This window comes from Sinocyclocheilus grahami, unplaced genomic scaffold (assembly GCF_001515645.1).
Source record: "Sinocyclocheilus grahami isolate Dianchi unplaced genomic scaffold, SAMN03320097.WGS_v1.1 scaffold1669.1, whole genome shotgun sequence".
NCBI lineage: Eukaryota > Metazoa > Chordata > Actinopteri > Cypriniformes > Cyprinidae > Sinocyclocheilus > Sinocyclocheilus grahami.
The window spans coordinates 38,416-61,380 of record NW_015506848.1 but is presented as its reverse complement, the minus strand read 5'-3'; the positions used below and the strand labels follow the sequence as shown (position 1 = coordinate 61,380).

Below are 22,965 nucleotides of genomic sequence, written 5' to 3'. Positions count from 1 at the left end.
AAGAACAAAACAAAATCACTCTGCTCAAATCTGCTCTTGACTAAACTTTTTCATATTTAATATGGATTAAAATATAATCTATATCTATGACTTTATACATCATAGTATTTTGTTCCTGAATAGTAGCAGCTACTGTTAGTTTTAGGCTATAGCCTACCTGAACAAGTTAAAACAGTTTGTTTCATTTGTATTTTTGTGCTATTGCAAGTAAGTTGTTCATTTATTACTGACCGTTTAATTGTCTTTATGTAACATTATTTATTAAAATGCAAGGTTACTTGAGTCAGAAACAATAACTTTTTCTTGAGGTGTTTGTGAGGTGGCTTCATGTGCACTTGACCGTGAGCGCCCAGAAAACTAGTTTGGAGCGTGCAAGAACGGAATGGTTTAAAAAGACTTAAAAAGACGTGCAAATGATAAACTTTTGTGATGATGCAACACTGACCCGATTAGGCAAGTGACAGTCCTGTCAGCTGAGCGAAAGTTTTGTATGGCAGTGTGCAGCAGCTCTCTTTTAGTGCAGATGAGATGCGCTGATGTGAAGCAATTGAGCGAGAAGACGCGGTACAGCTGAACCACTCACGCTGTTTTCAAATGATCGACTTAATCTGATATTCTGTGTGAATTTTTTTTTTACTCATCTAACCTACATTGTACACGTGCATCTCAATAAATTAACATAAAGTTGAGTGGAAGGAAAAAGTGTGTAAGAAAAAGATGCACAACCAACCGAGACTGCTGATCTGACAGTTGTCCAGAAGACAATATTTGACACCCTTCACAAGGAGGGTAAGCCACAAACATTCATTGCCAAAGAAGCTGGCTGTTCACAGAGTGCTGTATCCAAGCATGTTAACAGAAAGTTGAGTGGAAGGAAAAAGTGTGGAAGAAAAAGATGCACAACCAACCGAGAGAACCGCAGCCTTATGAGGATTGTCAAGCAAAATCGATTCAAGAATTTGAGTGAACTTCACGAAGAATGGACTGAGGCTGGGGTCAAGGCATCAAGAGCCACAACACACAGACGTGTCAAGGAATTTGGCTACAGATGTCGTATTCCTCTTGTTAAGCCACTCCTGAACCACAGACAACGTCAGAGGCGTCTTACCTGGGCTAAGGAGAAGAAGAACTGGACTGTTGCCCAGTGGTCCAAAGTCCTCCTTTCAGATGAGAGCAAGTTTTGTATTTAATTTGGAAACCAAGGTCCTAGAGTCTGGAGGAAGGGTGGAGAAGCTCATAGCCCAAGTTGCTTGAAATCCAGTGTTAAGTTTCCACAGTCTGTGACGATTTGGGGTGCAATGTCATCTGCTGGTGTTCGTCCATTGTGTTTTTTGAAAACCAACGTCACTGCACCCGTTTACCAAGAAATTTTGGAGCACTTCATGCTTCCTTCTGCTGACCAGCTTTTTGAAGATGCTGATTTCATTTTCCAGCAGGATTTGGCACCTGCCCACACTGCCAAAAGCACCAAAAGTTGGTTAAATGACCATGGTGTTGGTGTGCTTGACTGGCCAGCAAACTCACCAGACCTGAACCCCATAGAGAATCTATGGGGTATTGTCAAGAGGAAAATGAGAAACAAGAGACCAAAAAATGCAGATGAGCTGAAGGCCACTGTCAAAGAAACCTGGGCTTCCATACCACCTCAGCAGTGCCACAAACTGATCACCTCCATGCCACGCCGAATTGAGGCAGTAATTAAAGCAAAAGGAGCCCCTACCAAGTATTGAGTACATGTACAGTAAATGAACATACTTTCCAGAAGGCCAACAATTCACTAAAAATGTTTTTTTATTGGTCTTATGAAGTATTCTAATTTGTTGAGATAGTGAATTGGTGGGTTTTTGTTAAATGTGAGCCAAAATCATCACAATTAAAAGAACCAAAGACTTAAACTACTTCAGTCTGTGTGCATTATTGAATGTATTTAATACACGAGTTTCACAATTTGAGTTGAATTATTGAAATAAATTAACTTTACCACGACATTCTAATTTATTGAGATGCACCTGTATATTAAATAAATGTTTGCGGGAATTTTCCAAACGTGCGAAACCTGCGAAAATGAGTAAAACCAAAATGCGCAATCCCGCACCGAGATTTAGGACGTGATTAAACAAATCTTCTATTATATAGAGATTTGTAAAAAAAAAAATTAAAAAAAAAAAATTCCACTTTTCCTAAGCTTTCTGGGTTTTTCATGACTCTACGAACCCTGTAAATGGCTATTTTTTTTTTTTTTTTAATAGTTTTGATGATTTCTGCTCCACTTTGTGTGGTAGTGAGACGGGACAAAGTCCCTGTAAGACATTAGGGTATGCTATTCTATATTGTTTGGACGTTAGAGAGCGCTCAAAACTCTTCAGATTAATTTAGTGGAACATTAATATAATATAGAATCATCCTCTGTAAAGAAGTGAGGCGTGAACATGTGAGAATTTATCATTATCTTTGTAAATGTGCGCTCTTTTGGTCTAAATGGAACCGTTTAAAGTAAACATGTGATCACAAATTAATCGGCGATTCGGCGCAGCGCAGACGTGATTTAATACGTGTGTCCTTTTTCTATGTCAAAAAAAATCATAAATTCCAGTTTATGCTGTTTGATTATGGCTTCGAATGTCGTAGTTGGAAGCTGGAAGCTGTCAGCCCCTGTGCGCAGTTGAAATGCGGCTAATAATTTCTGACTGGCACATAACTGAACAAATGTAAACGGGTTAAGGCGGGGCCCATGGGCTGCAGCCTCAAGCCCAATGGTAAGTCCGGCCATGCCCAGGGCACTGCCCCATTTGGCCCGGGGCCATAATCCATCCTACTTCTATTGTCATGAGGCATCACAGATGATAAATATTGTGAAAAACAGTATTCAGTTCAGCCCATTGTTTCTAGTCAGCTATTTTTAGTTTGTCTAAAAATGGAGCTCAACGCAGTCCATCATTATGCAGCAGTAGATAATCTTTTAAAGTGCTGGGGATGTTGAGTTGGACTATTGCGAAGTGACATAGTGACCCCAGGTGGCGACGGAGCGCACAGCGGCAGAGGTGCTGAAGAGAGCGCAGCTGACCGCTCATCCGTCTCACCGCATCGAAGAAAGACTGATGCTCCTGAGAATACAACAAGTGTTTTTTCATTAGGATGAGATATACGTTTCTGAATGAAAACGTAAATAGATCAACCATTGTTGATAGAACTGGCAGGGCTTATCCAACCAAAATGCTAAATCAAAATAAACTTACTGTATAAAATACAACTAATAATATGATATATAGTAGGCTATGTCAGCAATATCAAAAAACAAAGTTTTGTGTCAAACATTTGTGTCTGCTTTTTATTTGTATTAGATTTTGATCCGTAAATGAAAACTAACTGAGAACTCATTATTTCTCCTGAGCTATGTTAGAGAAACCTTTGAGCATAACATTTTTGGAATGTGATATATTTTCAGACGGACCTTCAGTAGTTCCTCTGGTATGTCCTCTAACCACTCCTCACACGCTGGGATGACCGGATAGCAATTCAGCATTACCTCCAAAGTGGCAGGAGAGGGCAAGCAGTGTTTCAGCATCTGGGATGTTCACATACAGATACATAAAATAAGGATTCACACCAAAGTGTAGGTAGGACACATAGCAGTCTGCACTTACTCTATGGGAGGGCGGCTGTGCTCCATAGTTGAGAAGAGATTGAGCCACAACCTCTGGCTGCTGGTCTGGGTAATCCTCTATTACCTGCCAAAATACAGAGATAAGTCTCTTATGCTCACCAGTGCTGCATTTATTTGATCAAAAACACAGTAGAAACAAAAATATGAACTAGATGAGTAAAGTTTGAGAACAAACTTTGAGTTGGCTTGAGAAAGCCTAGCCTGTAAGTTTGAAGCAGTTGTTAAAGTATGAAAGTTGATGTTGATAGCATGTTGCTAGCATGATTTAGTACATTGCTTACATGATTTAACATGCTGTCAGCATGTTTCAGCATGATTAACATGTTGTTTGCATTTTTATAGGCTGATTGCAATGTTGTTAGCATGATTAGTATGTTGCTAACATGATTACCATGTTCATAGCATGATTTAGCATATTGCTAGCATGTTTCTAGCATGATTAGCATGTTACTAGCATGTATTTAGCATGATTAGCAAGTCATTAGCATGTTAGTAACATGATTAGCATGTTGCTAGCATGATTAAGTGTGTTATTAGCATGTTTTCAAGAATGCAACCATTTGGAATAATTAAGCTTTTTTTAATGTTTTTGAAAGAAGTTTCTTATGCTCACCAGTGCTGCATTTGTTTGATCAAAAACACAGTAAAAACAAAAATATGAAATATCATTACGATTTAAAATAATTTTCTATTTGAATACATTTCAAAATATAATTTATTCCTGTGATGGCAAAGCTGAATTTTCAGCAGCCATTACTTCAGTCTTCAGTGTTACACGATCCTTCAGAAATCATTCAGCAGAATTAAACATTTTGACAATTTTTCAGTTTTGGGGTAAAAGTGTTTTGTTTTCCCATTCGCTTCTCCCCACTCATATGGAGGAACGAGCGAGGTTAATCGCTGTGGCTCAGGCGAACAATAAAAGTGATCTTTATATTTTGTGCCATCTCTGTGAAAATCAACATCTAAAAATAAAAATAGGATCTTGCAAAAGTCTTAACCCTATATACCATCATCATCCCACCTGTAACAGGCAGTCCATGGGTGTGTATCCAGCACAGTTAGCTACGTCTGCACGAGCCCCATGTTCCAGCAGCAGTTCAACTATGCGGTGGCAACAGTTTCCACAGGCGTTATGCAGGGCCGTATGCTTCTTCCTCCCAGCAGTCTGCGCATCAGCCCCAGCCGCTAGCAGCTTCTGGACAATACGCAGATACCGTCCTGCATCTGCAGGCCTCTCTGCCCCAGCGCAGGCTGCGTTCAAGGGCGTCTCGCCCTCTTGGCTCCGAGCTGTCACGTCCCCTCCATAGGACAGGAAGAGCTCCACGTGGTCCTCCAGCCCTCTCCTGCAGGCCACGTGAAGGGGGGTGAGACCTGAGTCTCGCTGGGCCACGTTCACCTGCACACCACTGGTCACCAAGTGCTCAGCACACCTCAGGGCAGATAAGAGTGTGCTATTATTATTGAGGTAAAATATAATAAAAGGTCAATTTCATTCCAACATGGTTTGATGTTATGTACTGTAATATTAATCACCTTTTGTTGTAAGGAAAAAAGCTCTGACCTCATGCCTAAGATTTCCTTCAGTGTTTCACAAATGAAAGACAATAATACAGGTCAGAATGACGCGAGGGTGAGTAAATGATAACATTTTTATTTTTTGGTTGAACTATATAGTTCCGTTCAAAAGTTTAGGTTTGTGAGATTTTTAATGTTTTTGAAAAAAAGTCTCTTATGCTCACCAAGGCTACATGTATTTGATCAAAAATACAGTTAAACATTAATATTGTGAAATAAATTTTAATATATTTAAAAATGAAATTTATTCCTGTGATGCAAAGTTGAATTTTCAGCATCATTACTCCAGTCTTCAGTGTCACATGATCCTTCAGAAATTATTCTAATATGCTGATTATAATAAATATGATAATAAACATTTATATAATATATAATAACTGATAATAAACATTTATTATTAATGTAAACTAAGTTTAAACTTGTTACGGTCCCTCGAGGAGGAAGGAATGAAGGAGCGAGGAGACGAGGAGTAATACAAATCAAAAGGGTTTAATGAGGGTAACACTCGGAACACAGGGAACACTGGAGACATTAAGCAGACAGAATGATTTTTAACAGCAGACAGAAAACACTGGGAAACACAGGATTTAAATGCACAGACACCAATGGGACACACCTGGGAGCAAATAAACTAATTAAACACAGCTGGACACAAATAATAACCAATGATGACAGGACACAGGAAGAACCAAATAAGGGCAACAGGAACATACACGTGACAGATCGCCCCTCCCGGACGGCGCTAATAGTACCATCGGGGAGGGGGGGCGGGCGCCCTGGAGGCTGGTGCAGGACTGGAACAGGGCGGAGACATGGAGAGCCTCCAGAGCAGATCAGGAAGCCATGGCGGAGCAGAGGACTCAGGGAGCCATGGCAGAGCAGGGAGCTCAGGAGGCCATGGCGGATCAGGGGACTCAGGAGGCCATGGCGGATCAGAAGACTCAGGAGGCCTTAGCCCTGGAAATCCTGGGGGCTACTCTGGAGGAGCGGGCACTTGAGGGCGCTCTGGAGGGGATTCAGGGACTGGAGTCCTCCTTGGGCTAAGCACGGGGACAGGAGCCCTCACTGGGCTAAACTTGGGGGCAGGATCCCTCACTGGGCTAAACTCGGGGACAGGAGTCCTCACTGGGCTAAACTCGGGAACTGGAGCCCTCCGTGGGCTTAACTGGGGATCAGGAGCCCTCCCTGGGCTGAACTGGGGATCAGGAGCCCATCCTGGGCTAAACGAGGAATCAGGAACCCTCCCTGGGCTAAACTGGGGATCAGGAGCCCTTCCTGGGCTAAACGGGGGATCTGGGAAGCGCTTACGAGGTGCTGGCACTGGAGGGTGCTCTGGAGGAGCGGGCACAGCAAGGCGCTTTCGAGGAGCTGGCACTGGAGGGAACTTAGGGGCTGGAGACGACACTGGAGCGAGCTCTGGGCGGGAGTGAGCCACGACCGACGGGCTTGACTTTGGAGTGGCCAGCGGGCTTGCCACAGGAACGGCCGGCGGGCTTGCCACAGGAACTTTGGAACTAGACTTCGGAACGGCTGAAGCCGCAGCTGCAGCAGTAGCCCCTTACTGCAGAACAAAGATCCAGGGGGCGGGGTTGGATCCACATCTAGGGGGTGGAGATGGTAGGTTTAGGGGTGGAGATGGGTGGGTTTAGGGATCAAGGGGTGGAGGCAGATAGGTTTAGGTATATGTGAGGTGGGAGGAGTTGGATCTGGATCCAGCCTCGCCCCCTGGATCTTGTGTTCTGCAGTGAGGACCATCTCGACGGCAGGCTTGACTGAGGAACGGCCGGCGGAGGGGTCCCGGATCGGGATCGGAGGCTCTCCAGACACCGAATGACTGCCTCGTTCCAGTCGAGGTTGGTGGTGTATGGGAGCTCCGCGGGGCGATGGTAAGTAATCCCGATCCGGAACAGCGTCATGAGGGTTTCCCCCTCGAGGGAGCTGGCGAGGGGGAGCGGCACGAACGCCCTCGCATAGACAATCGGGTCAGGGTTCGCCTGAGCCGCAGCGATTAACCTCGCTCGTTCCTCCATATGAGTGGGGAGAAGCGAACGGGAAAACAAAACACTTTTAAAAACGGGGGGAAAAAACGGGGGAAAAGGCGCCGCTTACTTTCCGTTAGGGTCTGCTGTTCTGTCACGGTCACTCGGGGAGGAAGGAACGAAGGAGCGAGGAGACGAGGAGTAATACAAATCAAAAGGGTTTAATGAGGGACAGAGCAGGGAGCTCAGGAGGCCATGGCGGATCAGGGGACTCAGGAGGCCATGGCGGATCAGAAGACTCAGGAGGCCTTAGCCCTGGAAATCCTGGGGGCTACTCTGGAGGAGCGGGCACTTGAGGGCGCTCTGGAGGGGATTCAGGGACTGGAGTCCTCCTTGGGCTAAGCACGGGGACAGGAGCCCTCACTGGGCTAAACTTGGGGGCAGGATCCCTCACTGGGCTAAACTCGGGGACAGGAGTCCTCACTGGGCTAAACTCGGGAACTGGAGCCCTCCGTGGGCTTAACTGGGGATCAGGAGCCCTCCCTGGGCTGAACTGGGGATCAGGAGCCCATCCTGGGCTAAACGAGGAATCAGGAACCCTCCCTGGGCTAAACTGGGGATCAGGAGCCCTTCCTGGGCTAAACGGGGGATCTGGGAAGCGCTTACGAGGTGCTGGCACTGGAGGGCGCTCTGGAGGAGCAGGGACAGCAAGGCGCTTTCGAGGAGCTGGCACTGGAGGGAACTTAGGGGCTGGAGACGACACTGGAGCGAGCTCTGGGCGGGAGTGAGCCACGACCGACGGGCTTGACTTTGGAGTGGCCAGCGGGCTTGCCACAGGAACGGCCGGCGGGCTTGCCACAGGAACTTTGGAACTAGACTTCGGAACGGCTGAAGCCGCAGCTGCAGCAGTAGCCCCTTACTGCAGAACAAAGATCCAGGGGGCGGGGTTGGATCCACATCTAGGGGGTGGAGATGGTAGGTTTAGGGGTGGAGATGGGTGGGTTTAGGGATCAAGGGGTGGAGGCAGATAGGTTTAGGTATATGTGAGGTGGGAGGAGTTGGATCTGGATCCAGCCTCGCCCCCTGGATCTTGTGTTCTGCAGTGAGGACCATCTCGACGGCAGGCTTGACTGAGGAACGGCCGGCGGAGGGGTCCCGGATCGGGATCGGAGGCTCTCCAGACACCGAATGACTGCCTCGTTCCAGTCGAGGTTGGTGGTGTATGGGAGCTCCGCGGGGCGATGGTAAGTAATCCCGATCCGGAACAGCGTCATGAGGGTTTCCCCCTCGAGGGAGCTGGCGAGGGCGAGCGGCACGAACGCCCTCGCATAGACAATCGGGTCAGGGTTCGCCTGAGCCGCAGCGATTAACCTCGCTCGTTCCTCCATATGAGTGGGGAAAAGCGAACGGGAAAACAAAACACTTTTAAAAACGGGGGAAAAGGCGCCGCTTACTTTCCGTTAGGGTCTGCTGTTCTGTCACGGTCACTCGGGGAGGAAGGAACGAAGGAGCGAGGAGACGAGGAGTAATACAAATCAAAAGGGTTTAATGAGGGAAACGCTCGGAAGACAGGGAAAACTGGAGACATTAAGCAGACAGAATGAAATTTAACAGCAGACAGAAAACACTGGGATACACAGGGTTTAAATGCACAGATACCAATGGGACACCTGGGAGCAAATTAACTAATTATTCAAACACAGCTGGACACAAATGATAACCAATGAGGACAGGACACAGGAAGAACCAAATAAGGGCAACAGGAACATAGACATGACAAAACTAGGTTTATCAATGTTTAAAACAGTTGTGCTGTTTAATGTGCTGGGTTTTTTTCAGGATTTTTGGGTAAATAGAAAGTTCTAAAGAACAGCATTTATTTGAAATTGAATTTTTTGTAACATTATAAACAGGATTTTATAATTAACTAAACTTAATCCTTAAAAAAAACACACCTTTTGTTTCCTGAAATAAAATACACCTGAACTGAAATAAAATATAAAAAAATAAAAAAATTCAGCTACTTGCCAAGGCAACATTTTAGTTTAACTTTATGTACTAAAATAACTAAAACTGAAATAAAATTAACTTAATAATAACCAATGTACTAGACATAGTTAAAAACTAGTAAGAATGACAAAAACACAAAAAATTACTGAAACTTTACTAAAATTAAAATAATAACTGAAACTAAAATAACACTGATTATAAATGTCTTTACTGTCACTTTTGATCAATTTAATGCATACTTGCTGAATACAAGTATCTATCTAAAAAACTCACCCCTAACCTTCGAACAATTGTGTACTTTGAAAGATTTTGACTTTATTTGTGAGACATTTGGACCATGTTCTATACTTATTAAGTTTGTTTTATTCATTACATTTTACATTTTGTTCCCTCTTGTTCCCTCTGACCGTATGCAGGGCAGGCCTACTCACTGATATGTTTCTGCTGCATTGCAGAGGTGCAACGGGGCATTGCCGTCGACAGCAAGCAGGTCTGGATCAGCCCCGTGGTCTAGGAGCAGGCGCACACAGACGTGATGGCCTCCTGAACAGGCATCATGTAAAGCTGTAAGGCCGCCTGGGTCTGCATCCACCTCTGCATCCCTAAACAGCAGCTCCTCGACACAGCCAGAGTGCCCCCTGCTGGCAGCCAGACGCAGTGCAGACGTCTGCTTTACTTTTGAGACAAGAGTCCACATTCCTGCAAAAGAATGAGAAGAGAGAATTCACCCAAATACACCTGATTGCATATGTTGGTGTTTGTCATGGCTGTCTATAAGGGTCCTACCCATTTCCGGGGCCCACACCATCTCCTCATGTACTGTCTCCATCAGTGCATTCACCATGCCTGGATCTTTGAGGATGGCATACACACTCTTCATATCTCCACACATAAAGATGTTATGGATGGCTGCGTCTCTGCACCGTATTTGTGGTGGTGGAGCACGTACTGTCTGGATTCTCTCGTTTCCGTGTCGGAGCCTGGGGGCGGCGGGTAGTGGACGCCTTGCCATAGTCCTCCTGTGTGCCAGTGCCCGCCTGGCGTCCTCCCAGTCCTGCAGCTCCTGCTCCAGCCTTAAGGAGCGTAGAGAGGCAGAAGTGAAGGCAAAAGTGTCCCGGGACATCCCAACAAGAGCTTTTGTGTTTAGAAGCGTCCTAGAGTAGTATGCCTAGAACAAAAAGTATTGGCACAGAAATTGTGGCCTTGTGCTGTAGGAGTGTTAGTAAAGCAGCATTGCTCAGCAGGCATAACCTTTTCCAATCAGCCATAGGAACACAGTTGAGTAAGTAAAACTCCTATGTATGGTAACTACCCAGCAACTTTTGTTCCTGAGTTGAAGGAACAGACTAATAAATCACATTAATAACATGCAATAATAACACGGAGAACAGTGTATATGCTCTAAAGATAAGGTCTTCCTACCTTTAACGCTTTTCAAGTTCCTCCTGTTCAGGCAGTACTTCAATAATCAATGATAAACTTGCTTAAAACATTTGTTTGGTATGTATAGTGGTCAATGCTCGAAATATTTGCTATTTCTGTTAATAAAACGACCGCTGTCCCTTCAAGAACGAAGTTGCCTGGCACAAGATAATGTTGACCTGACACATGGTGGAGCTCTGGGTATTAATAGACTAGAATGTGAGCAAACATTTTCCTGCACTAGCACGACATCGCCTGTAGGTGGCGCATCAAATTATTGTTTTGTCATATAATTTGTCCTTAGTAAAATTGAAAACAAAACATTACCTGCTGGGTCAGATACATTTGGGGTGTCATGGTTCTTGAAAATTCAGTACTCTATCACTGCTAACTATTTTATGCATTCACCAGAATAATACTTACTATTATACTGTATTACATTTATTATAACTATAAAATTATTTGAGTGCTGTTTTTGAGTTTGTTTTTTACAACGCCTGTGGAAAATTTAGGATGAGTGCCTTGGCATGCTATTGCACTTTTGGTTTATAAGATTTTTATATTAATAAGGAACCATTGAACGTCTAAAAGTACGTTAGGTAGCATGAATAAAATCTTGTTCTTGGGATGTGCAAACCCCTAATTTTATTTTATTCGTTTATAAAAAAGACTTTGTTGTAGCTGACCCAGTTTTTTTTTTTATCTACCCATAAACGCTGTTTTTAATGACTGATGGTTTTTAAAGGGCAAACTAAGACGTGACATGGGACATAAATAATTTATAAAAATAGATTAGATAAATAACAAAAAAAAATACACTAAATAATAAATAACGAATACATTAGGTGCACGACTTTTACTCATGATTTCCCAGTTTGCATGCGGCTCAAGTCATAAATACTCGGTAAAGGCGCAATTTCTCATCTTCTGCGTCCTTACTTTCACTTTTATTTCTCATGTAAACGACGCCAGGCACTAAGTCAAAGAAATGACTCTTTAAGAAAAGGTAATCCTCTATTGTAAAGGAGAACAGAGCGACGAAGTGTTGATATCGATACACACAGGTGAAAAAAAATACTTTACATAATCATCTTAAAAAACAACAGTGTAGCTGAGTCTCTTCTCTCGAGCTCTGTTGTTAGTTACACTTCCTGTGTGCTCGAGCTCCGTACTATACAAACGCTGGACAGGACAACGACTTTCATGTTCTTTTGTTTATCATAATGAGGAAGGTATTGACTGACAAAGCTTTAAAAAGATATTTCGATATCTGCTCAAATGTGCTTGTTTGGTGACGCACTAATGTACCGCCCTTATCCACTTTTGTTTACTTAGAATCAGTGTTAATAGGTGGCTGCCCTGAAGGATGGCAGAGGAAGGCCGCGCGGTGTGCGTTCACGGTTTGCCAACAGACGTGGACCATGAATGGCTCCGGGACAAACTACTGATTCACTTCCTACGCCAGAGGAACGGAGGAGGAGAGGTCGTGTCAGTCACTATCATCGGTCGGACACCTCTGCGTGCCCTCATCACATTTGAGGAGAGCAGAGGTATTTGCATGGTTATGACTGATGACTGCTGTTAAACATCAGAGTAAATGGTGTAAATAGATGAATAAATGGATATTGATGAAATAGCTAGGGGAAATGTGGGAAATTGTGCCACTTTGCAACCTAAGTTGTCCTCTGGAACACACACACACAAAAAAAATAGATAAACGACTAATTATGTTTCATATATATATATATATATATATATATATATATATATATATATATATATATATATATATATATATTGTGTGTGTGTATATTTACACAAATAGTTGTTTTTGCAGAGCAAATGCTGAGTAAAGTTGAATGTCCAAAAAGTTTAATATTCAGTATTATAATGTAATAAAACTATCTTTCTTTCTTTCTTTCTTTCTTTCTTTTCAGAACCATAAAAACATAAATTATTGAACTGAACAGCTGATTTATTTAAGCAATAGAGTATCCACAACATGCAGGATTACTGTCATAAAAAATATATATTTGTATCTGGTTGTATCTGGCACACATTACCCTAATTTAAATGCATAAATTAATAATTCATAGCTATTCATAAGCAAAACACTTTACATGGTTTTATACACTGAAATTTTCCAACATTGTATGATACTGTATATATTTTAGTACATGGATATGTTTGCATTGCCATTTACTTTTGGTATTTTTACTTTTTAGAATAAAATGTTGACACATCTTACTCCATTTCTGGTGCATACATTGAATTTCAATGCATTTAAATGTCATTGCCAAAGTAGCTGGTAGTTGGAAAAATTCCTAAATGCACTGATTGTCAGCCAGACGGCTGGCATATACCTAATGAAGTCTCTGGCTCTTGCTAGCCGATTGGTCTGCCAAGGCCAAGGCAACATTTTAGTTGTGTAGTCAGTTTGCTGATAAAGTGTATGTGTGGGGGGTGGCCAGGTTGTGACGGGGTATTCTTTATGTCCTGTCAAGCCTGATTAAAAGTGAGTGAGTTTTCACTGTGCTTGTGTGTGTGTGTTGCAGCAGAGTCAGATAAGTGAGAATCAGTGTCTTTGGTGAGACAGAGAGAAAATGAGAATTGATACTTTTATTGACCAGCCATTATGAAAAATTAACTTCCATCTGTGTGTGCAAACATCTTATTTGTTTGTGTGCAAACTGCTGAGCCAGTTTTTGCCTCTCAAATGAGATTGATCTTCTCTTTCTGGTTTTATTTAGTGGTCCAGACCGTACTTCGTCATCATCCTCACATTTTACAGCTGGATGGCATAAAATATGAACTCTCCCTGAGTCTCCCAAGACAAGAGTCTATGAGTCTAAATAAGGTTTGCTGACCGTATAACTTATTAAAATAATACAAGTTCCATTTCCTAATCGTATGTAGTGTAGTGTTCATTTTGTTTTGACACAGTCACACAGCTGATGCTCTTGCACTCCTTCAGGTGATCCTCGATATGACTGTGACTATGGATTGCAGTCAGCTTCCTCGGGGTGCAGAGACTCTGAATGTGCTGCGCAGTGAGTTTCCAGGTCTAAGTACGCAAAGTGGCTTATTACAGGACACGTACACCTTGCAAGGCAGCTACTCTGATTTTCAAGGCGCCCTTCCTTATATGCAGACGTTATTTAATCATCACCTTTCAAAAGCCAAATATCCTAATTTTAGTGGAGACAGAGTTCAAAATCTTGAGAAGAGGGAAGACCTTGCAAGTGTAAAGAAATGGGCCAGCTTCGCATCGCAGTCACCAGGAGATGTCAGCTTTATATCCACGGCAGGTTTAGGACACTACGGACTGCAAGATAACAATGAAGCTCTCACTGGACGCAGTACTCGGACTAAGAAAAGCAAAATAAAGGAGGGGGTAGAGTGCAGGATAGATGAAGCTAATTTGGAAGATCTTTCAATCATCATGGAAGCTGATGCGTTTGCATACCTGCAGAGCATTAAGGAGTACAAGCAGATACTGTGTCTTCATGGAGTGCAAGTGGTTCATGTTACATCCGAGGGGGTCACCACCCTGTACCTACAGTCAGAGGTCCCGACCGGGTCAGGGGTTAAACAGAACATGCATCAAGCCCATAAGGAGCTGAGGCAGCTTTACCAACAGTTAGAGGGTTGTCTGAGAAAAGACCAGATTCAAAAGAGTGCTCTTTACATGCCAGACAGACTGACTTCAGCATTAAAAAAGGTGCAGTTAGTACTGCCTAATGTTCTGCTTAGCTATGACCAGGATAGCATTTATATAGTTGGGGAGAAAAGTGAGGTATCTCAGGCCAAACAAATGCTACTGCTTGGGAGGGAGGAAGACGTGATGCCAAACTTAACAGAAATGCCACCATCCTCTTCCAGTTCTCCATCAGCATCCCTTGAATCCTTGGAGAGAGAGCAACAGGTTAAGAGAAAAAGTGAAGTACACACTCCAGTGCCCCCTAAACTGATCGGCTCTAGCACTGAACGAAAAGGAGAGGTTGGGAATACAAAAGAATACAAACTAGCGGCACGGTTTAAGAGCTCTGGGCTAGGAGAGATGGGTGGAGACATAAGGAGTTTCACGGCTAAAATGGACATGCTAATGTTAGACCAAACACCACCCATTAGGTCTTTGCTTGGCACTGCAGGCGTACTCAGTAATGAACTGACAGGGGAAGAAATTGAAACATTCAGGATGACAAGTCCAAGCTGTAGAGAAGAGGATGTCCTGTTTAAAAACCAAGACCCGCTATCTGTGAATACATTTGGTGGAACCACCTTCAACGCATCCAAGGCCAAACCAACTACTCCCGCTGGACTCACTTCAACACTGGCCACAGGAGTCAAAGTTTCAGTAAACACAAGTGCGAATGCCCTATCAGCCAGTAATGCTGAAGTGAAGACAGCTGCTCCCTCCTCAGCATCACTGCCAATTTCCAAATCCCCCTTAAGAAGAGCCAATAGTTTCCAAAGTCGGCCACACCTAAAAGATCAGGTGAAAAATAACCAGAAATCAGCTAAGCCAATGATTAGTGCATATGCCCATCAAAGAGCAAGATCCAATAGCCTCAGTGGCGGAAAACCCAATGACGATTGTCAGATTCCTACAGTAGAAGCAGAACTTACTGTGTCTTGTCTGATGTGGAGCTACATGAAGGAGGTCTACTGCAACCAACTGGACTCCATGAAATCTGGCTTGCAAATGACTGAGAAACAAGCAGGCAAAAGTGAGATGAGCGTGACACTGAAGGGCACAGATTCATCAAAGGTTGGAGAAAGTCATCGGCAGCTTCAGAATCTAGTGGCTTCGGTAGCCAGCGACTTTTGCATTCAGGAGTTAAGTTTGACAGGGCTTGGCATAGTTGAAAAAGATAAACTGTTTGAAACCTGCTGCTTGAATGTGCGGTCACGTTTTCGCAAAGTCATCTTGCACACCGTGAAGAACAGCATTTACTTGCTTGGCCCAAAATTGCTCTGCTCACAAGCCAGTGATATATTTAAGGAAGTATATCCTGAGCAGCAGTCTCCTTCCTTACCACAGATGAAGACCTTGCAGGAGGATATAGATCAGGGAACAGCAAAGTCTTCTTTGGGCATATGGTCAACAAAAGCTGATCACTATAAGTCTGAACAAAGACTAAATGAGTTTTCTTTTCAGGATACAAGTCAAGTGGTTCAGTCTAACAGCAGTTGTGGAGGTCAGTCAACCAAACCAAAAACGGCTACATTGGAAAGGTTGGAAAATCCTAGATCTACTAAGGATGAATTAAGCAAGACAAATGCACTAAGCCAATTTGTTAAACCCAGAGAAGATGCAACAAGACAAAAAAATGATGGGCCAACTTCTTTACCACTTGAAGCACACAAAAAACAAGATACCTCAATGACTTTGAAACAGACCAACCTGCTGTCACATACCGCTTCAGAGCAATGCATGTGCGGAGCAAATAATACAAATGTGAAACGGACCACCTGTGGTGTCATCCTTTGTTCTGACTGCCTACAACTGCATAAGTACTGCAGAGTGTGTGGAAAAGAGGAGATGAATACTCAGAAGAAGGTGCTGGGGGATCTGGTTCAAAGTTGTAGCTCAAAAGATACACAGCAGGAATATCAGACTCGAGAGCAGCATTCAGGACAAGAGGACAGCAAAGAACATAAGGGCATCCAAGGCACTATGACATGTGTGGAGATGACTTTGAGTCTTCCAGGCTATAACAAATACAGAACGGCCAAGATCACATACTGCATATCTGATGGCATACAAGGGGTATTATACAATTTATTAATTAAAGCATCCAAGACATATTGCTTATTATTGTGCAAAATATTATTATAATATAATATCGCCTTGTAATTTCATTCTTACACATATCTTCTAGGACAAGGATCCCTGTCCTGGGTCACCATTCGAGGGTGGTCAATTTGTGGCTTATCTGCCACTCGACCCAAAGGGTCGGAGTTTATTGCCCTGCCTGGAAAAGGCATTTAATCAAGGCCTAACATTTACTGTTAGTTCAAGCAAGAAGGCTAGTGGTGATGCAAAAGTAACCTGGGGCAGGATCCCCCACAAGACCAGGGTGGATGGAGGGAAGAGTGGGTGAGTCCAGATGCTAAGCTTGCAAAGATAATTATGCCATGGCTGGTGGCAAAGACATGTTAATGTGTGATTTCTATGATTTTAGAGAGCACTAATTATCTAATTACTTATGCTTTTCTAATACTTTTAATAATAATTTTAGCAAGGATGTGTTGATAGTTAGCTTAACCACAGGGGTGTTTGCCCCAACTACAGTGTCCACAAACTAGGATCTCTTTTGTAGTAGAGAGCAGCAATTTTGATTGTTAGGTAATAATCTGTTAGGATTGTATACAAATAAAGTATATGACTGTGACAGGATATCCATGGCATGGCTAAAGGATTAGTTCACTTCCAGAATGAAAATTTCCTGATAATTTACTCACCCCCACGTCATCCAAGATGTTCATGTCTTTCTGTCTTCAGTTGAAAAGAAATTAAGGTTTTTGAGAAAAACATTCCAGGATTTTTCTCCATATAATGGACTTCAAAGGGACTCAACGGGCTGAAGGTTCAAAACTGCAGTTTCAGTGCAGCTTCAAAGGGCTCTACATGATCCCAGCCGAGGAATAAGGGTCTTATCTAGCAAAAGAATGTCATTTTGTAAAAAAAAGGTACAAATGTATATATTTTGTAACCACAAATGCGCGTCTTCCACTAGCTCGCATTACGTAGTCAAGTTGGAAGGACCTTACGTCACCTTCGTCACGTGTAACCTTTCCAACGTGACTACGTAATGCATGAAATCGAGCTAGTGGAAGATGCGCATTTGTGGTTACAAAGTATATACATTTTAATTTTTTTTAGAAAATGACCGATTGTTTTGCTAGATAAAACCCTTAGAGCCATTTGAAGCTGCCCTGAAACTGCAATGTGGATCTTCAAGCCGTTTATAACACGTTCAACCCGGTCCCATTGAAGTCCATTATATCGAGAAAAATCCTGGAATGTTTTCCTCATATATCTTAATTTCTTTTCGACTGAAGAAAGAAAGACATGAACATCTTGAATGACATGATGGCAGTGAGTAAATTATCAGGACATTTTCATTCTGGAAGTGAACTAATCCTTCAAACATTGCTAGCTGAGGTGTCATGCTTTTATTTTAATTTATTCAAATTCCAGTTACATTTCTACATTTAAATTAAGGTTAACAGAAAAGGAATCATAATAATTTGCATTTGATGAGGAAGTTGAATTAAATTCAAATAGATTTATAGAAATTAAATTTTAGCTGACTTTTAACTGTAATTTTCTTAACAACAAAACAATCTAAATAGTGGCATGACAACCTTAGTGAAGAAAAATATACTAAAATGTATTTGAAATTTAAAAAAATGTTGTGCTAAGTATACTACAAATACATTTACATATTTATGTGTTTAATAAAATACCCTGCAGTTGTACTTTTGGTATACTAAACTGGTATACTTAAAGTCTGCTAAATTGGAACATCTCATTTTGGCCTTAATGCACTTTAATTGTGCAGAAGTATTGCTGAGGTCTAACTAAAGTCTATACTTTAGTTAGTATTAACTATAAGACTATACTACATAAGTATCTTTGTGCTAAAGTGGAACAATTGCATATATATATCCTTATTAATAGTGATATTAAAACACATTTTAGGCATAATATTAAGAAATGTGCATTGTGCACTAAAGAAATACTCCAAATAAAGTTTAATTATAATTTTATATCATTAAGTCTTAAGTGATATGCCAATAAATATGTTAATGGATTTGAGGTGTACTTAGTATGAAATAATTTAAATAATTTTAAATTATTTTAAATAAATTGACACTTTTTTTTTTTTACTAGGGAAAACCTTGTAAGCAAGTTTTAAAAATGTAAAAAAAAAACTAGGCCTGAAAGATAAATCGATATTTAGTTTATTTATCATATTTAATAAGTGTGCACCGGGAGAAAGAATTAATTTCTCGGAATGAATTAATTTGATATTTAAAATATCCAATTCAACTTTTTGTGTGAACGTGAATATTTGTTTGTGTGCAGCAAAGGATATCCAGACTCTACATACCTTACTTGCTTGTGTGAGGCACTGGTGGCTCATGGGATTGAAGGAGTACCTGCAGTTAGTCAAGATCAAGTCAAATCCTGACCTTGAGAATAACATAAGACCACAAATAAGTAGTAAACGGTGTATTACTTCTTTTTATGTATTTCCTAGAAATGTAAATCAAATAGCAATCAATGTAAATCAGGATCTAAATACTAATACTGATTGTAAAAGATTACCTAATCGTTTTATTTTCATTTTTATGCAGTATTTCTGTTAACGCTTATTTGTGGGATTTTTTGTTTTGTTGTACTTTTATACTCATTTTAGAGTGCCTTTGTCATTCTATCATGTTTTTTTATCTTTATCGATGTAGTGTCAGAAACGCTCAACATAATGCTCTGTATATTCTGAATCAGTTGAGTATAATTAAACAAAGATCTTGTTTTAGAGGTTGTGTGTTTTTTTTAGTCCCAGCCCAGCACATCTCTGATCTGTCAAATTGTTTCATTTACTCAGGCTTTTATGTGTGGTATGAATATTGAATCTGTTTATTATTTAGTTGTAAAACCATAAGGAAGGTGCATCATAATATATAATAGATTTTGAGTAAGCAGAAGGCAGCTCACTAGATTTTTTTTAATGGCCACAATGCTATAGGGCATTATGGCTAATGCAAGGGTGTTCTGAATAATTTCTAGGGAGTTATCTACACTAAACCCTTTTCTAATATTAACTTCTTAATTATAGCTGTGGTTGAAGTACTTAATATTTTATTTGTAATTCATATTTAGATTTTACCTCAAAAAATAATTGGTGGACCCCCAATTGAATAAGCTTGCTTAATGATATGACTTATTTGTCTGTAGGCTGAATAAAATACTTTCCAGTAAAATTAGTTTTTACTGTACTGTATATGAATCTTAACATTTTCCTTCTTTCCACTGTATTAAAAACAAGCACAGCAACATTCCTGCTCTTTTTCCTCGTGTGTCAAAAGGAATCTGAGCAACAGGGTTTTCTCTACCTTTCTTTTTTGAATCTGTCCTAATATAACATGCTGGAGATTCGCTCAGCTCTGAAGACGGCCTGCATCAGGCAGTACTGGGATCAACAAGAAGAGATGGTACAGCTGCCCTGAGTGCAGAAAGACCTGCTCTCTGACTGCTACAGCTATCAGGAAATGTAAAGAGACAGCTTACTAATTTCACTCGCAAACAAACTGTTGTCGAATGTAGTGTCTGCAGGACAAAATCCAACGGAGCGATCGACAGACAGATAGATACCATACAAATACAGTAAATGTTCATTTGTTTAAAACAAACTGTCGATATTGTGTCATAACATATTAAACATTATCAGTTTGTACCCTCTGGGATGTTATTTTCCCTGCATCTCTACTCGACACCCAGCCAGCACAGAGCCGACCCCCACAGTCCTCTGCTTTCAGAGCAGAAAACCTGCCTTTGGCAGTATTCCTGGTCACTCCACTGCATTGTCTTCATCAAAATGGCTGAGCTGAGTGATCTGCTGCTCCAAGAGCAACTCGGCGGTCCTGCAACGATTCTCTGATGACAGAGTTTCTGCATGGCCTGCATCAGCAGCTGCTGGCATTACAAAACAAGAACGTTCTCCAAGGCCTGTAGTTGAGTATGGTTAATATAGTGGATAACGTTATTTGTGAAGAACTGATGGTAATTTGTCACATGCAGTTTGATATTGTTACCAGAAATGGAAGATTTTAATGGTTTAAAAATATAGCTCCAACATTGTTTTTATAAATTCTTCTTGATTGCATGTAAATATGCACTCGATTATAGTGTAAAACTGAAATATGTTTGCAACTTAACTCTGTAATTTTACTTCTTGTAAGCAACTAGTTAATAGTGAGAATATATGGATGCTAATAGTAAGAAATGTTTCTTGAACATAACATGTGCTTGCGTCACAACAGGCTACTGGAGTTTTCTTGTCGGACAGACAAACGGTTCATCTGCCCACTGTGTCTTAATGAAGCCCACTCAGGACATTAAGCGTTTTCAATGGCACCTCAGAAGACGAAAACACGAGTCCAGTACAACTCTACTCCTGTGCTCTCGTTTCTCTAAAGACAAAACAACTGGACATGGTAGGGGACAAAAGTAATGAGGGCTCATGGCACTGGGCATAGACAGGCCCGGGGGTCACATACTAAAAGAGGGCATGAAACACACCGGCATATAAACAATGGACACAGTCATGGTGCCGGACACTGAAAGAGACAACTGGGTATCATGGTCATGACAGGAACTGGCACTAGAAGAACCTCTGCAGATAACATTGGAGTGCTTTGAACCTTGATTTTGAGCACAATGTTACAGACTCCATATTGTTTTCTAGAGGAATGTTGCTTCTACTAGATTCAGACATCGACTGAAAGCTCACGTCATTTCTTTTGTGAGTCACAGCAATCCATTTCTGAATACATTTAATGTTTATTCTATTATATTACTGAATAGTATTAATTAGTGTAACAATTGCATTCAACTGCAAGAAAAACCTGACACACCTAAAATAACTTGTACATATAGATGACATCTTACTAATGTGTAAAACAACCTGTTTTGAAGAGCTAAGATGTTTCCTGAATGTGGTATCGGATGTTTTTTTGAACATGTATCAGGGATGTTTTTCTTTGCAGCTGCTTAATTACTAAAATGATTTGATTTTATGACTTGGTTTCACAGGAAATTTCATAACCTAGATAAAGATAAAAAAAAACAAGGTTTCTAAACGTGCACTCAAAAGTTTGAGAAGAATAGGATTGAGTAAGGAAATGTCCATTACATTTCCTGGCCTAAAATTCCCTGATATTTCCAGAATTTCTTTTTGAATTAACTGAATTATTTACTGCGTTTGTGTTACTTCAGTTCAGTGAGTGAGTGAGTGAGGAGATATTATATATGTATTACACATACATACTTGTGGCAACAGAGTAATGAAAGAAAAAAAAAAAACCTTAATTTAGATGGAAACCAAGTAGTTCTTACCACATCAGTAAACAGGAATGAATATATAGTTTAAGAAACATCAATTGTTTTTGTCAAAATGTCTTGTTTTTAGATATTTATAGTGAACTGCTAGGCAAACATACGATGAAAAAAAAAATTTGCGGTGTATAACATATCTTGCATTTTTTTCACCCTCGACAATTAATGTAATATCACACTGGAAAACAAATATTAAACTGATATCCCAGTGAGAACATGCGTTGTGAAGGACAGAACACTGTGGGTTGTAAAAAACACGTGGAAAGCAGATCAGATCAGATCATGCTACTCTTTTGACTACCTCAGTTCAGATTGAAATAATTCCCTTCAATAAACCTAACTAATGTGTATCTCTCTATAGGCATGTATGGCTGAAGCATGTTTAATAACGACTCCGTAAACACCTCTTTTAGTTATGCTCTTTAATTAGTCCTGGAAAACATGTAAGGCAAAATGGTCACATCACACACAGAAGCGTTATGAACTCTACGGTCCTCATGACCACACGCAGTCCAACCAACCCAGAGTCAAGCACAGAAACAGCAGCACTTCAGATTCTCAAAATTAAAAGAAAGATTTGATGGAGGGTTTCAAGAAACAAAACAACCCAAGGTGCTTCTCTGACGTGTGTGGAGGGGGGGGGGGAAGCATTAATGATAGTGAACTGCTAGGCAAACATACGATGAAAAAAAAAATTTGCGGTGTATAACATATCTTGCATTTTTTTCACCCTCGACAATTAATGTAATATCACACTGGAAAACAAATATTAAACTGATATCCCAGTGAGAACATGCGTTGTGAAGGACAGAACACTGTGGGTTGTAAAAAACACGTGGAAAGCAGATCAGATCAGATCATGCTACTCTTTTGACTACCTCAGTTCAGATTGAAATAATTCCCTTCAATAAACCTAACTAATGTGTATCTCTCTATAGGCATGTATGGCTGAAGCATGTTTAATAACGACTCCGAAAACACCTCTTTTAGTTATGCTCTTTAATTAGTCCTGGAAAACATGTAAGGCAAAATGGTCACATCACACACAGAAGCGTTATGAACTCTACGGTCCTCATGACCACACGCAGTCCAACCAACCCAGAGTCAAGCACAGAAACAGCAGCACTTCAGATTCTCAAAATTATATGAAGAAAGTTTTGATGGAGGGCTTCAAGAAACAA

General features: G+C 41.2%; 2 protein-coding genes across 3 annotated transcripts; one reads left to right on the top strand and one right to left on the bottom strand.

Moving 5' to 3' along the window:
* Window positions 1–2,727: 2,727 nt before the first annotated feature.
* On the bottom strand, window positions 2,728–11,035 carry LOC107571928 (ankyrin repeat and SOCS box protein 16-like). Of its 2 annotated transcripts, XM_016258315.1 has the most exons (7): window positions 10,654–11,035; window positions 10,018–10,399; window positions 9,663–9,930; window positions 4,689–5,097; window positions 3,645–3,728; window positions 3,452–3,565; window positions 2,728–3,104 (listed from the first exon to the last, which is right to left on the bottom strand). In XM_016258315.1, the coding sequence occupies exons 2-7, from the start codon at window positions 10,352–10,354 to the stop codon at window positions 2,922–2,924; spliced, it is 1,395 nt and encodes a 464-aa protein (XP_016113801.1). In that variant the 5' UTR covers window positions 10,355–10,399; window positions 10,654–11,035; the 3' UTR covers window positions 2,728–2,921. The 2 variants fall into 2 exon arrangements, with proteins under 2 accessions (XP_016113801.1, XP_016113800.1); XM_016258314.1 differs by having other exon boundaries at window positions 10,018–11,035.
* A 501-nt stretch (window positions 11,036–11,536) lies between these two features.
* On the top strand, window positions 11,537–19,015 carry LOC107571927 (uncharacterized). The gene is made up of 6 exons (XM_016258312.1): window positions 11,537–11,885; window positions 11,989–12,203; window positions 13,404–13,510; window positions 13,628–16,426; window positions 16,539–16,756; window positions 18,752–19,015. The coding sequence occupies exons 2-6, from the start codon at window positions 12,020–12,022 to the stop codon at window positions 18,855–18,857; spliced, it is 3,414 nt and encodes a 1,137-aa protein (XP_016113798.1). The 5' UTR covers window positions 11,537–11,885; window positions 11,989–12,019; the 3' UTR covers window positions 18,858–19,015.
* Window positions 19,016–22,965: the final 3,950 nt, after the last annotated feature.

What these genes read in the sequence shown, in the direction of transcription:
- LOC107571928 (XM_016258314.1), bottom strand. Translation starts at nt 10,354, where the DNA reads ATGTCCCGGGACACTTTTGCCTTCACTTCTGCCTCTCTACGCTCCTTA. An exon ending in GGTGTGGGCCCCGGAAATGG is followed by an intron (nt 9,931 to 10,017) that starts GTAGGACCCTTA and finishes ATTCTTTTGCAG; the next exon opens with GAATGTGGACTCTTGTCTCA. An exon ending in CACAGCCGCCCTCCCATAGA is followed by an intron (nt 3,566 to 3,644) that starts GTAAGTGCAGAC and finishes TGAACATCCCAG; the next exon opens with ATGCTGAAACACTGCTTGCC.
- LOC107571927 (XM_016258312.1), top strand. Translation starts at nt 12,020, where the DNA reads ATGGCAGAGGAAGGCCGCGCGGTGTGCGTTCACGGTTTGCCAACAGAC. An exon ending in CACATTTGAGGAGAGCAGAG is followed by an intron (nt 12,204 to 13,403) that starts GTATTTGCATGG and finishes GGTTTTATTTAG; the next exon opens with TGGTCCAGACCGTACTTCGT. An exon ending in AGTCTATGAGTCTAAATAAG is followed by an intron (nt 13,511 to 13,627) that starts GTTTGCTGACCG and finishes GCACTCCTTCAG; the next exon opens with GTGATCCTCGATATGACTGT.